The following is a 14,811-nucleotide window of genomic DNA, read 5'->3' on the forward strand; positions in this document are numbered from 1 at the left end:
ATATAAGGTGCTAAAGGGGATAGACAAAGTAGACGTGGAGCGGATGTTTCCCCTTGTGGGGCATTCTAGAATGAGAGGCCATAGTTTTAGGCTAAGGGGTGGTAGATTTAAATCAGAGATGAGGAGGAATTACTTTTCTCAAAGGGTCGTGAATCTGTGGAATTCACTACCTCAGAGTGCGGTTAACGCCAGGCCGCTGAATAAATTTAAGGAGGAGTTAGACAGATTTTTAATTAGTAATGAGTTGAAAGGTTATGGGGAGAAGGCGGGAAATTGGTGTTGAGGCCGAAATGAGATCAGCCATGATCATATTGAATGGCAGGGCAGGCTCAAGGGGCTGAATTGCCTACTCCTGCTCCTAGTTCTTATGTACACTAGAACGGTTGCACAATCCAAAACTCTCACCTCTGTGCACTGCACTCTTACCTTCGTCTGGCACTCGACTCCATCACTTGGAATGTTGAGAACTCAGAGGAGACGTTCTTCCATGGCAGCCTTCAAGAGGCTGCCTACGCCGTTTTTAAACTGGACGCCGGGTTGCCTTTGGACCTGGCAGCCAACAGGCACCCGCTCCTTCCTGACCACTGGGGAGCTGCGCTTCACCCTGGGCAGTCCTTAATTGGCCCGCCCATGTGAAATCGCCGTCATTGGCCAATCATGGGTGGCGGCCTGTTTCCCGGCTGATCACGCCCGTCTTGCCGATCACGCCCGTCCGCTGACCTGAAAATTCTGCCCATGGTTACTCACCCCTTGATCTGATCCTCAGGATTTTCACCACAAAACACATGAGCATTTGAGGTACAAGGTGCCTCATTTACCTGCACCAGCTGCTCAGAGTCTGAGAATTTGTAATTAATTTCAATTAATCGCAAGGAATGAATCTTTACTGTTTGATTGCCATGTTTGATAAGCAGCATCTTAACATCACAAGGTTTCAGCCCCTCTCTTTTATAAGACACCAAATTTACTGTATCAAATCCTGTCTTGGCTGATAAAAGCAAAATACTGCGGATGCTGAAAATCTGAAACAAAAACAAAAATAACTGGAAAAACTCAGCATGTCTGACAGCATCTGTGGAGAGGAACACAGTTAACGTTTCGAGTGCATATGACTCTTCATCAGAACGTTCTGATGAAGAGTCACATGGACTCGAAAAGTTAACTGTCTTCCTCTCCGCAGATGCTGTCAGACCTGCTGAGTTTTTCCATCTATTTTTGTTTTTGTTCCTGTCTTGGCTGATCCTGTTTGGTGCCTTAGTGCTTTTCGAATTTTCTCAGAGATCTCTGCTTTGATGAAAACCTGTCTCCTTATTTAAAGCATTCAAATGTGCAGATAAAGTGGAATTAATTGTAACACCTTCTAGAGCAAGAGTGCTATTGCATAGCCTGGAAGGCAGGTTGGGATTTCACACATAGACAAAATGATTGGGACTATATCCTTCAGCCATCTGCAATGAGTTCTTTGCATGGACCGCCCTTACCAGAGCAGTTGTGAACTTACATTCTGGTTGATCAGCCAAAATTTTGTACAGCATTTCATTGAGCACCGCATGATTCCTTTCGCAGAGCCTATTGCTGAAAGGACTTGCAATTGCGGTATTCATAACTATGGTGTTCATGTTTTCACACTTCTCTTTGAACTATAGTCATTTGACAAATTCCCCTCCATTATCAGTAGTAACTTTGCCGGTGCCCCAAGTCTGGCCCCTATCCCTTTCCCCATGGGCTGGATTGAACACTGAGTGTGTGCTCCCCGCACTCAAGAATAAATGTCAAGAACAAGTTTGCCTCCGCTTGGTTGGCTCGCCCACTTTAATTCTTTGGGTAACCATTCTTTAAATAGTATGTGGCAGGACTTCTGGCCACCTCCAGGAGGAAGTCCTGCCTCATAGAGCTGTTGGCCAATCAGGATTAGTGGCCACTGCCGGTACTACAGGAGGCTTGGGAGGAAGAGGAACCCTGAAACCCAGGTAAGTCTAGGATCTCACAGGGCTGGATTGGCAGGCACTGCCGAGGGTTTGGGGGGCATTTTGGACAGGACATGGTACATTCTTATCACCACCCATTAAATCAGTGACGGCAGGATGGAACCCTTATCTGGGCATTAATTGCCCATATATGGGCACCAATTGGGCCACAGACAGCATCCCACCTGACGCCCCCCACGCCACCCATAAAATTGCGGTGGGGAAAGCCTGGGCCAGTGGCGGGCATACTGCTGATGGCACAGTGCCATTATTTACCGGTCCACCCGATTGTTTTCCCACCCACAAATGGCCTGTAAAATACGGTTCCATGATTTTGCCCATATAACTTTTTCCTTCAAAAGTATTATTGTAGAAAGACTAAATCTGATCGCCAGGTCTACAAAATGAAGCATGAAAATATTTATGGCTTCATCTCACACCTTTAGATCCATGCCAACTACCTCGTTAAAGTCATGTGCCAATGGGAGGCTTACAATAGAATATGACAGGGTCCTCCAATTCTTTTTACTGTTTTCACATTTTTCACTAATCTCTTCTATTAGCCTCGTATACTCTCCATCAAACACACCTGCACCTTTTAGCAGGGTTTTTAATCTTGGACATGTAGGATGAGCAAATTGTCGATAGAACTTTAAGACAATTATTTTTTTCCCCTCTGATTCTTATCACCTGATGCCATTAATACTTGTCTCACACTCTGATGAGAAACATCAGGTTTTGTTAAGGAGAGACAATAAAATCCTGACTGGGTAAACTGCAGATTCACTGATGTTCCAAAAGTAATTGTTTTATCGTGCTCCATTTGTATTTATTTCATGGAAGGTTTAATCAACAGCATTTCTACATAAACAATGCACCAGAGACTACATCAGCATTTATAGTATGGCTTATTCCAGCTATTTTACATGGAATTTTCTTTGGAGACTTCAACATGCTGTCATCAGCAAACCTAAAGCAAATAGTAGTTTTACATTCTTCCATGGACATGTCTGCAGCTTGAGCATCTTTGGCTCAGAGTTGTTGAGCTGGAGACCGAGCTGCAGACATTGCGGGACATCAGGGAGGGGCAGAGTTACCTAGACGTTTTGTTCCAGGTGGCAGAAATAACTCTTAGGTTAGGTAGGACTTTAGAGTTGGTCAATGGTAAGGGATAGGCGAATGTGACTGAGTCAGGCAGGTATATGAATCCAGCATGCAATAATGGAGGAGTCTTGGCTCTTGACTTTAAGCAACAGGTATAATGTACTTGATAGCTGTGTGGACAAGAAAAAAGGACTGCAGGGTGGATGAGGAAATGGACCATAGCATCATGGTGCAGAATCCCAAACATGTGGGAGGAGTGAAAAGTAATGTGTTAGTGATAGGGGACAGTATGGTCTGGGGGGTGGATCCTGTTCTCTGCAACTGCAACCGGTAGTTCTGAAAGTTATGCTGGCTGCCTGGTGCCAGGTTCAACATCATTTCCTTGCGGCTGGAGATGAACTTGGATTGGGTGGGTGAGGATCCAGTTCTCATGGTCCACATAGGAATCAACAATATAGGTAAAACTAAGAATGGTGTTCTGAGAGAAGAGTTTAAGGAGTTAGGGTCCAAATTAAAAAACTGACTTCAAAGATAATAATCTCTGGATTGTTAGATGAGCCACATGCCAGTTGTCATCGAATCAAACAAATTAGAGAACTAATGCTTAAGGAGTGGCGTGGGAAGAAGACATTTCAATGAATGGGGCACTGACAACAGTACAGGAGAAAGAAGAATCTGTTCGATTGGGGTGGACTCCATTTAAACTGGGTGGGGATCAGTGTCCTGGTGAATTGTACAACTAGGGCTGTGGATAGGGTTTTAAACTAAAAGTGGGGGAGGGAGCACGGATGAGTCAGGCGAAAGGAGATATAGAAACCTAAAGACAAAAGTCAAGGCAACAGAGCAATGTAGTAACTTGGGTAAAGACAAGCAGAATGGAACAGGAGGGTGTCTGAGAGTTTAATGGTAATAGTGCATCAGCGAGTAAGTTCCATGCAAAGAATGATAGTAAAAAATAAAATTAAAGGATTTTTAATATTCCAGGGTGCACAACATTTCGAAAAGACAGGCTGAATGGAAAAGGAGGAAGGATAGCCATCACAATAAAGGAAGACACAAGGACAGTAGTGAGAAAGGATCTTGGCTCAGAAGATGAGGAAGAAGAATCAGTATGGGTGGAGATTGGGAATAAAAATGTTCAGAAAATGTGGGTGGGAACAATTTAAGCCTGCCCAACAATGGTCCGTTGAACAGAGCATTAGGCAAGAAATAATTGGAGATTGTAACAAAGGCAATATAATAATTGTGGGGAACCTTAATTTTCATATAGACTGGACAAATCAAATTGACAAAAGTAGTCTGGAAGATGAATTTGTAGAATGCATTTGTAACAATTTCCTGGAACAATACGTTGTGAAACCAACTAGGGATGAAGTTATGTTAGATTTAGTATTGTGCAATTGGTATATCATGTGCTCAAGTTATCGAGCTTTGTGATATCAACTCCAAAACTAAACTCAAGGTCTAACAGACAGTGGTTTGCCTCAAGCTTCTCTACAGTGTTGAAAACTTGGACAACTTATAGATGCCATATCAAGGCTCTAGAACAACATCATCAATGTTGAATTAGAAGGATCATGCAAATCAAGTGGGAAGACAAAAGCTACAAACTTGAGCTCCCTTCAAAGCACAGACATGCCAAGTATAGAGGCCATGAAAATCTCACATCAGCTGAGATAAAGCGGATAAGTTGTCAGAATGCCCTACTCAGGACTGCCCAAACAGGTGCTCTACTCAGAGCTATGCCAGGGAGCCCATTCCCAAAGAACCAAAGGAAACACTTCACAGACAGTCTCAAAGTCTCCATGAAGGTCTGCTCTATTAACTTCAACACATAGGGAGCAGATGCCGAATTGCAACCAAAGTGGTGATCTATTACTCCAGCCCAAAATAAGAACCTTGAACATAAACAAAGCCAATTACTTGGGAAGAAGGGAGAGCTGGCTAAGATTTATTAGGTAAACATACTAAAAGTTTAGGAAGTAAATAAACAGTGGGAAACATAAAAAGAAACAATTCAAAATGTTCAACAAAAATAAGTTCCAATAAAAAACAAAAAATCATCAACACAGATCCATCCATGGCTTACTAGCTAAGTTAAGGATCATATTGGTTTGAAGAAGAGACTTATAATGTTGCAAAGAATCGCAGTAATTGTGAGGAATGGGAGTGTTTTAGAAACTAGCAAAGAGTGACCAAAAAGGTGATAGAAAAGGAAAAACAGAATAGGAGAGTAAACTAGCCAGGAATATGAAAACAGACTGTAAGAGTTTTTACAAGTATATAAAAAGGGGAATGGCTAAAATAAGCGTTGGTCCCTTAGAGGCAGAGAAGAGAAATTATCATGCGGATTAAGAAAATGCAGAGCCATTGAACAAACCATTTGTGTCTGTCTTCACAGTGGAAGGCACAAATTACTTACCAGAAATAGGGTGCAACCAAGAGACCAACACAAGTGAAGAAGATAAGGTGATTAGTATCAACAGGGGAAAAGTATTAGGGAAATATAAGGGACTAAAATTCAACAAATCCTCAGTACCTGATGATCTACATCCAAGGGTTTTAAAAGAGGTCGCTGCAGAGACAATTGATGCATAGGTTATGATTTTCCAGAATTTCCCAAATTCTAGAATGGTCCCAGAAGATTGGAAGTTAGCAAAGGTAACTCCGCTATTCATAAAGGAGGGAAAGAGAAAACAGAAAACTGCAGACCAGTTAGTCTGACGTTAGTTGTTAGGAAAATGCTGGAATGTTAACTAGTAAAGGAGATAAAGGGGATTTCCAAAAGACATAAATAAGGTACCACATAAAAGGCTTATACACACATGGAGTTAGTGGCAATATATTAGCATGGATAGAGGATTAGCTAACAAACAGGAAGTAGGAATAAGTGGGGCATTTTCAATTTGGCAGGCAAGAACTGGTGGAGTGGTGTAAGGATCAGTGCTGGGGCCTCAGCTATTTACAATCTATATTAACTTAAACGAAGAGACCGAGAGTAATGTATTTAAGTGTGCTGATGATATAAAGCAAGGCGGGAATGGGAATGTGAGCTGTGAGGAGGACACAAAGAGGCTGCAAAGAGATACAGGCAGGTTAAGTGAATGAGTACAAGGTGGAGTATAATATGGGGATGTTTGAGGTTATTCATTTTGGTCACAAGAACAGAAAAGTAGAATATTTTTAAAAGGTGTTAAACCTGTAAATGTTGATGTTTGGAGAGTCTTGGGTGTACTCGTACAGGGAACACAGAAAGTTAGCCTACAGGTACAGCAAGCAATTAAGAAGGCAAATGACATGTTAGCTTTTATTGTAAGGAAATTGGAGGATAAGAACAAGAAAGCCTTGCTACAATTGTACAGGGATTCTGTGAGACCACACCTAGAGTACTGTGTGCAGTTTTGGTCTCCATATTTAAAGACAAATATCCTTGCCTTGGAGGCTGTACAGCAAAGGTCTGCTAGTTTGATTCTTGGGATGAGAGGGTTGTCCTATAATGCTGAGTAAATTGGGTCTGTACCTCTGGTGTTTTGAAGAATGAGATGTGATCACATGTGAACATACAGGATTCTGAAGGGGTTTGACAGGGTAGACACAGAGGTTGTTTCCCCTGGCTGGGGAATCTAGAACATGGGGGACACAGTCTCAGGATAAGAGTTCAATCATTCAGTCAAACATTTCACTCAGATGTGGAGAGGTGGTGGCATAGTGGTACTATCACTAGACTGTTAATCCAGAGGCCTAGGCCAAAGCTCTGGGAGCGATAGGTTCAAATCCCACCACGGCAACTGGTGGTGGAATTTAAAATCAACTACTTCATTAAAAAATAGCTTGAATTTGTGGTTAGTAATAATAACACTGAAACTACCATTGATTGTTGTAAAAACCCATCTGTCCTTTCGGGGAGAAAATCTGCTGTTCTCACCTGGTCTGGCCTACATGTGACTCCACACCCACAGCAATGTGCTGACTCTTAGTTGCCCTCCGAAATGGCCTAGCAAGCCACTCTGTTGCAGCAATTAGGGATGGGCAGCAAATGTTGGCCTTGCCAGTGATGCCCACATCCCATGAAAGAATAAAAAGCAACTCAAAGGATTGTGAATCTTTGGAATTATTTACCCCAGAGGGTTGTGGATGCTCCATCGTTAAATAAAATTAAGATAGATATATTTTTAGTGTCTCAGGGAATCAATGACTAAGGGGTGGGAAAGCGGATGTGAGGCTGAGGATCAGCCATGATTGTATTGAATGGTGGAGCAGGCTGAAAGGTCAAATCATCTACCCCAGCTCTATTTCCTATGTTAACGATTATGTTTTTCGAAATCTATCAAAACCTTATCATCCCTCATAGGCATGTAACAAATCATTTGTTTTGTAAATTTCATTCATGAACCGATGGGCATCCAACTCACAAAATAATATACTCCTGATTTTACCTCTTGTAGGAAATGACAAGGTCAAGGCCATACCTCGTTTCTTCTTTGGTAGGAACATAACCTGTGTCCACTATCCATTTCATTCTTCCACTGGTCTTTTGATTCGAATTCCAAGAACATCAAAGAGTAATCATACCCAACAACTTACACTTGATTTCTGCCTTTTTCCCTGTCTTTTTTGTTAGCTTCCAACCCTCACCTTTAGCCAACTACCCTCTGCTACCATGTTCTATTCCAGAAAGCCAGTGGTGAAGGATAGAACTGGAACCAACCTTTACTTTTTTTTTATTTATAGCGTTATACATTACAGGCATACACCTCCTAACCTAACAAATTTTGTATTTATACTCTTTCGGGTTATCAACAGTCACAGATTGCAACTCTTTGAGTACAATCACAGTTCTTGGTTTTCCGGGAGTGGGACATGAACCCACAACCCTCTGATTCAAAGGCGAGGGTGCTATGAACTGAGCCACAGAATGCCCAGTTAATGTCCACCACCTGCATACAATTAAACGTAATTAATATACAATTAACACTTTGTACAACCCACCATTGTCACACAGGTTATTTTGGTTTACAATTCTATTCAATGCTTGACTTCAGTAAATACTCAAAGGCATCTTTAAAAAAAGAAAATAAGGATGGAATTCAAAAATCTCAATAACATGTAGTTTACAATCACTTACTTGGAAACAATAACCATCGATGCTTCCCATCACTGCCTGCTGTCCTATTGTCACCCTAACAATGAAATGATAAAGAAAGGAAGGTACAAAACCAAGGAGAAAAAGAATAGCATAAGTAGAAACAACATTCTGACCGACTGCTGATGGTCAATAGACCTGACAGGCATATGTGGTTGGTTACTCTTGACTGAGGTGCCTAGGCCCTAATCTCTAGCATTCCCTTTCTGAACCGGTTCACCTCCCCCATTTCCTTTAAGACACACCTTAAAACCACCTCTTTGATCATCACCTATCTTTATATAGCTTGGTGCTAAATTTTGTCTGATTACGCTCCTGTGAAGCACTGAGGGATGTTTTTGCTGCATTAAGAATGCTATATAAATACAATTTATTGTTCTTGGTCCAATTCTTTCTCGTTGAATTAAGTATTGCAGAAATCCAGATGCAGATATCGGTGGCCCATGGTGTTACACAACAGATCCCAGCAAACAATTTGATTACTGCAATGATATTCCCTCATGTGGTAAGTTCTACTTTTGCATTAACTCTGTGTACACTTCATAAAATATCTTTGTTAATCTTGACAATTTACCTCTGCATGACACTGTTTCCTTAGTTTAAGTATCAAAGCAGTAAATAGATGATGCATGTGTTATACTTTCCCTTGCAGACTAATAACTGTAACTGCATTTTCTGCTCACAGTATTTAAATGTTATAGGCCGGAATTTTACACCTCGCGGTTGGGCATGCGCCCAACCCAAACGGACGTGAAATAGCACAAGATGGCGTCGGGCGAGCGTCTCGACGTCGTCCCTTATCCAAGCAATCTTCAGGTCGGCGGGCTCGCGCTGGAGCCACGCCCGCCAACAATTAAAGGGCCACTCAAGGCCATTAAAAAGGCAATTGATTCCAATTTTATGTTGCCGTGCGATTGCGCACTCGTCGTATAGGCAAAACAGGCAGACGGGCAGCCTACTTTGACAAAACCTCAGCAAGGGCGGGATAAAAAAGGGCCTGCAGCATTGAGTATTGAGGAATTTAGGAGATAGTTTGCTGCTGGTTGCTTATTTGAATTTGAAAGCTTAGTCTCTGTTCTGACCTTTAGTCTTAGCACTTCTAGCCTTCATTTCAGGACTCATTGGTGTTTCCAAGGCCCCTGGAGAATTTTGACCGTGTGAACCCTTCCAGGCACCAGACAACCTTCTGTTACCCTGGTAATGGGAATCGCGCTCTCCGCTGGTGGCACTTCCTCTGAGGAGGAAGAGAGAGGCAGAAGGGAGAGGAGGCCAGGTGTCTCTATGAAGCTTCCAAGGGAGCGGCCTGTGGGAGGAGAGGCGCAGGCACAAGGGGCACAGGGCCAGCAGGTAGTCCAAGGTGGAAGGGGCAGAAGAAGACGCTACTATCCTGCTGCCAGCGTTTACAGGCAGCAATGCAGCTACCTCAACATGTCCAAGGTGCAATGCCGAAGGAGGCTCCATCTTTCCAGGGAGACTGTGACCTCCATTTACCAGATGATTGGGCCTGAGACCACCTCCAACCCTGTGTGTGGATCCCCATGCCAGCGGCTCTGAAGGTCACAGTGGCCCTCAATTTCTATGCCTCTGGCTCTTTCCAGGGGTCAGGCGGGGGATCTGTGTGGCGTGTCCCAATCAGCTGACCACGGTTGTGTCAAGCTGGTGACTGATGCTCTGTTCAAGCAGGTAATGACATTTATAATTTCCATACAGACGCGCCAACCAGCTAGACTGAGCAAGCCAGAGGGTTTGCAGCGATTGCTGGATTCCCCCGCATCCAGGGTGCAATCGACTGCACACACATAGCCATGAAGGCGCCAGTGGGTCAACTGGGTGCCTTTGTCAATAGGAAGGGATTCCACTCAATGAACGTCCAGATTATTAGCATGCTGTGCTCTCTACAATCTGGCTCTGGCAAGGGGGGACCCAATGGAGGAAAAGGATCTTGAGACAGCTCCACAGGCCACAGAGGATGAATCCAGTGCTGAGTCAGAAGAGGAGCCTGGTGAGGACGTGGAGGCAGACTTCTGGATCCTTTAGGGAGGCAGGGACACCAGGGATGCCTTGATCGAATGCTCCTTCAGCTAGGCTGCCAAAGACCTGCTTTCACCTCATGCCAGGGCTGCCACACCTCCATCCCAGATGTTTGAAATGACCCTTTCCTTTGAACCCAAAGTCCACTCAGTGCCTGTGCAATTAAGTTTAGAGCCACTCATCTCAAGCATGTGATACTGACACACCCTGCACCTACAAAACAAGTGAAGCATACTCAGGCCATGAAGACAAAAGCAAAATTTACATCATGCTGGCACTCACATCAAATGAACATAACAATATATGGTGTTAATGGTCATGCCAGTAAATATATTAACAAAACATGACAGAACATATCACCCAGGAACCCTCTTGTGCTCAGGGCCTTAAACTTATGTTTGCGAGTGCTGAGCCTTGTTGCCCCCCACCCCCCTCGCTGGCACCAGCATTGGAGGCAGCCTGCTGACTATGCTGTCCTGTTGGCCTTGATGACCTTGGTGGTCGTCCTCTGGCCAGTGGAGCCTGTTCTGGCTCCACCTAGGAGGGAACAGCCAGTGCCACGGCTGGCCTCTTCCCAGTCATCGCAGCTTCATCAGATGCCATGGTCACTGGCAGAGGGGCAGAGGAGCTGCTGCCGTCATCCAGAGCACCCTGAGAGGAGCCCACAGAGATGACAAGCAGCTCATGCGCCAATGTGAGGTTGCTCTGGACCTCCCTGCTCACCATTGATGGACGAACACCTTACTGAGATGCTGGGTGCCTCATCCATCTCTCACACTGGCACTAACCTCCTGAGGTTATTGCCTATGTAAGGGCTTGCAGGTCCAAACGTAACTCCAAGGCCCCTTGATTCTGTCCCTGGAGTTGACACTCCATGAGGGTTGCCACTGTCCCAATGGAGGAGGTAGTGCGCTCAGCCATGAGGGTCAACTCATGCTTTTGGTGGCGGGGGGCCTCCGTCTGTCTTAGTTCTTTCATTGGTGTTATGGCTTCTTTTCTCCTGAAATGGCAGAGAAGCATTGATTTGTTCACTCTCTACCTGGAGTGCCATTGCATCCTGGCAAACCCCTCTCCTCTGGGACACCTTGTAGGGCACATCTGAGTTGTGGACACAGGAGGGCACATCTGAGTCGTGGACATCGACCCGCAAGGCAGTAAGGCCAAGCAGCCAAGGCTTACCCCCTTGGCCGGTACTGGTGTCAGTGACAGTTGACACTCAGACTCTAACACCCTTGAGCTCCACAAGGGGTCGGCCAGTCCTTAACACTTCCCCACACTGATCCATGCCAACTCGGTACTCACCCTTGCAGAGCACAGCAGATCATTGAACCTTTTGCGGCACTGCACCCATGTGCACCGCACAATGTTGTGGCCACTGACCTCGGCTGCCACCTCTACCCAGGCTTTTTTGGTAAGGCGCAGTGGCCTCCTCCTTCCATCCCTGGGTACTAGAGTGTCCCGGCAGACACTGACCTCCTCCACAAGAACCGCGAGGCACTCGTACGAGAAATGGGAGGCAGAGTGCCCAACCAACTTGCCCTCCTGCCTGACGTCTCCAGCTGCTGGTGAGGCCATTGTTCAAATGAAATGGTTTCCTGGACAGACTCCAAAGATTCTCCTCTGGCAGCCTTCAAGGAGCTGCTCTGCCAGTTTTAAAGCGCCCGACAGGCTCTCGCCCCCGCCCAGCCCTTCCCAACCATTGAGAAGACGCGTTTCACACCAGGCAGACCTTAATTGGCCATCCAGCATGAAATCACATTTGCAACACAACCGTGGCCAGGAGCAGATTCCACATCCGCTTCCGCTCCCGCCGACTTGGCAAGCAAGCCGAGCATGAAATTCAGGCCCTAGTAGCTCAGGCCATTGCTCTTCTCATAAGTAGGAAAGCTTGAAGGTATCCATTTTCATTCACGTTGGCCCTGAGATTTACTGGAATGCGGGAATGGAGAGGGTCCAAGTTAGACAGATGGTTGATCTACAAGGGAGTCAAAGGTTATAGGGGGACTGGCAGCAAAGTGGAGCTGAGATCACAATCAGATCAGCCATGATCTTATTGAATGGCGGACCAGGCTCAATTGTCATACTCTTTCTTCTATTTCTTATGATTATATGATCTTATGGCTGTGGTGGGGGAGGGGAGTGCACAGGAGGCAAATCATAATGGGGAAGTGGGTTGGTCAGATAGCGGCTGGTAATAGTGGGGAGGGTTGGGCAAAGATTGCAGGCCTAAAGGGAGATCACAGGGTTTTAGAGGAGGTCATGGATCTGGAGAGAGTAGATCATGGGGAGATGGCAGGATTGTGGGGGAATCACAAGGTTGAGGGGGAGAGTGCAGATTGTGGGGAGATTGCATGGTCGGGGCGAAGTGTGCAGGCTGTGAGATGATGGGGTCATGGAGAGATCACAGGGTTTTAGAGGAGGTCATGGATCCGGAGAGAGTAGATCATGGGGAGATGGCAGGATTGTGGGGGAATCACAAGGTTGAGGGGGAGAGTGCAGATTGTGGGGAGATTGCATGGTCGGGGCGAAGAGTGCAGGCTGTGAGATGATGGGGTCATGGAGAGATCACAGGGTTGTGAGGAGATTGCAGAGTTTTGGGAAATCACGGATCGGGAAGTGGAGCTCATGGGGAGATATCGAGGCTGAGGGGAAATTTCAGTGTCATAGGGATATCACAGGGTTGTGGAGGAGAGTGCAGGTTGTGGGGAGATGGCTGGGTAGAGAGGGAGATCACAGGGTCATGGAAAGATTGTAGGGTCGTGGAAAGACTGCGAGGTTGGGGTGCTACCATAGATTGAAGAACTTTGAATCACGACCGGAGGGGGGCTTCAGATTGCAGGTTGCTGAGATAACAAATTTGGGTGGGGTGGATTGGGGGCTTTGGATCATGTGGAAGGGCTCCGATCACGGGGAGGGAAGCAGGTTTGCTTGATGGGAGGGGGAGTCCTCCTGGGTCAACAGTACTGCTGGATCTGACTGTTCTTGCCTCCCTCGGAAACCTCGCCCATAACCATTAAATCTACAAGTCCGATTAGCATATTGAAATAACTGAGTTGCCTGGTAGAAGCAGGTTAGTCACTCGCCTTGGGGACTGACCTGAAGACGAACTCATGGGAGAAGCAAGGTCTCATATGTTAGAACTAGACTGACCATCTAAGGACAGAATTGTTACAAAATAGTTAAGTTTAATAGTGCACATGACTTTGTTATAACGATTAGCTCAATATATGTATTGCCCCATGTTGTCTTATAGTTGATTTTAATGGGAAAAGGAAGTTGAGAGGATTATATTTTACTCAAAGCATGCTTCCTTCCTATTGAAGGGAATAATTGATTGACCATAAATTTTTCTTAAAATGTCAGATATATATGTCCCATGAAGCTTTGATTAATTACATTGATTGCCCAAGAGAAATGAAATACCAAAACTGATCAACATATTTAAAGAAAGAATTATGGAGCCAGATTTTCAATGCGGCGTTGGGGACCCAACATCTGGATGAATTCCGGGTCCAAACTCCATGCCCGCTTGTGATGCAATTTTTAAATGTAAATTGCCTAATTGACCAGGAGATGCTCAGCGCCCAATTAGAGGCAGTGAGTGGCTTCAGGAGGTGGGAATTGCCTGCCTGATGTCAGCGGCAAAGGCAGCTGGCAGCCGTGTTGGGAGCTGCCACAGCCTTGCCGATTAGAGCAGGCAGCTCCTGGGAAGGCCATGGAGGTGGAACAAGGCAGACAGCACTTGCGCAACAAGGTGAGGACTAGTGCTCCTGTCGGTGATAGTTGGCCCCACAGATTTGTTACCAAGACAACTGCAGAGAGATTCATTTGCGCCCTGTGGTGAACCAGACAGCTGTGAACTGAGATACACAAGACAGTTCAGGTTCGCTGGAAAAACATTTGCAAATCACATTCGGTAACAGACAGACCCCTTAACAAGTTTCTTAAGGAGCTTAGGGGGACATTAATTGGTGGCAAGCATGTTCCCCACTCCCTCTCCCCTGCCAGCTGTTTGAAAATTTGAAACTTCCTTGGAGGCATCAGTTTGTGCCATATGAGTGCCAGGCAATGACCATCTTTAACAAGAGAGAATCTATCCACCTCCCTTTGTGTTCAATGGCATTGCCATCACTGAATCCAGCATCATCAATATCCTGTGGAGTTTTATTGACCAGAACCCTAACTAAACCAGCCATATAAATACTGTGACTACATTAGCAGGTCATAGCTGGGAAATTTGCAAACCTTTGACTCCCCAAAGCCTGTCCATCATCTACAAGGCACAAATCAGGAATATGATGGAATACTCTCCACTTGCCTGGATGAATGCATATCTCATAGCACTCAAGAAGGTCAACACCACCCAGGAAACTGTTGTCCACTTAATTGACATCCCATCCACAAACTTAAACATTCACTTCCTCCACCACCAGCTAACAGTGGCAACAGTGTGTACCATCCACAAGATGAACTGCAGCATATAGCCAATCCTCTTTTGACGGTACCTTACAAACCCACAACATCTACCACCTAGAAGAGCAAGGACAGAAGCATGGGAACACCACC

The 14,811-nt window shown here is 45.3% G+C and overlaps 1 protein-coding gene across 3 annotated transcripts in view; it reads left to right on the forward strand.

Annotated features, from left to right (window-relative positions):
* The window catches only part of LOC144689556 (plasminogen-like), a 183,648-nt gene that overhangs the window by 122,216 nt on the left and 46,621 nt on the right, over positions 1-14,811 (forward strand). For all 3 annotated transcript variants that reach the window (XM_078556731.1, XM_078556733.1, XM_078556732.1), the window contains exon 13: positions 8,623-8,719. In XM_078556731.1, coding sequence (XP_078412857.1) covers positions 8,623-8,719 — 97 coding nt within the window. The remainder of the gene's footprint in view (positions 1-8,622; positions 8,720-14,811) is intronic.

The sequence above is a fragment of the Cetorhinus maximus genome, chromosome 14 (genome assembly GCF_964194155.1).
Source record: "Cetorhinus maximus chromosome 14, sCetMax3.hap1.1, whole genome shotgun sequence".
NCBI lineage: Eukaryota > Metazoa > Chordata > Chondrichthyes > Lamniformes > Cetorhinidae > Cetorhinus > Cetorhinus maximus.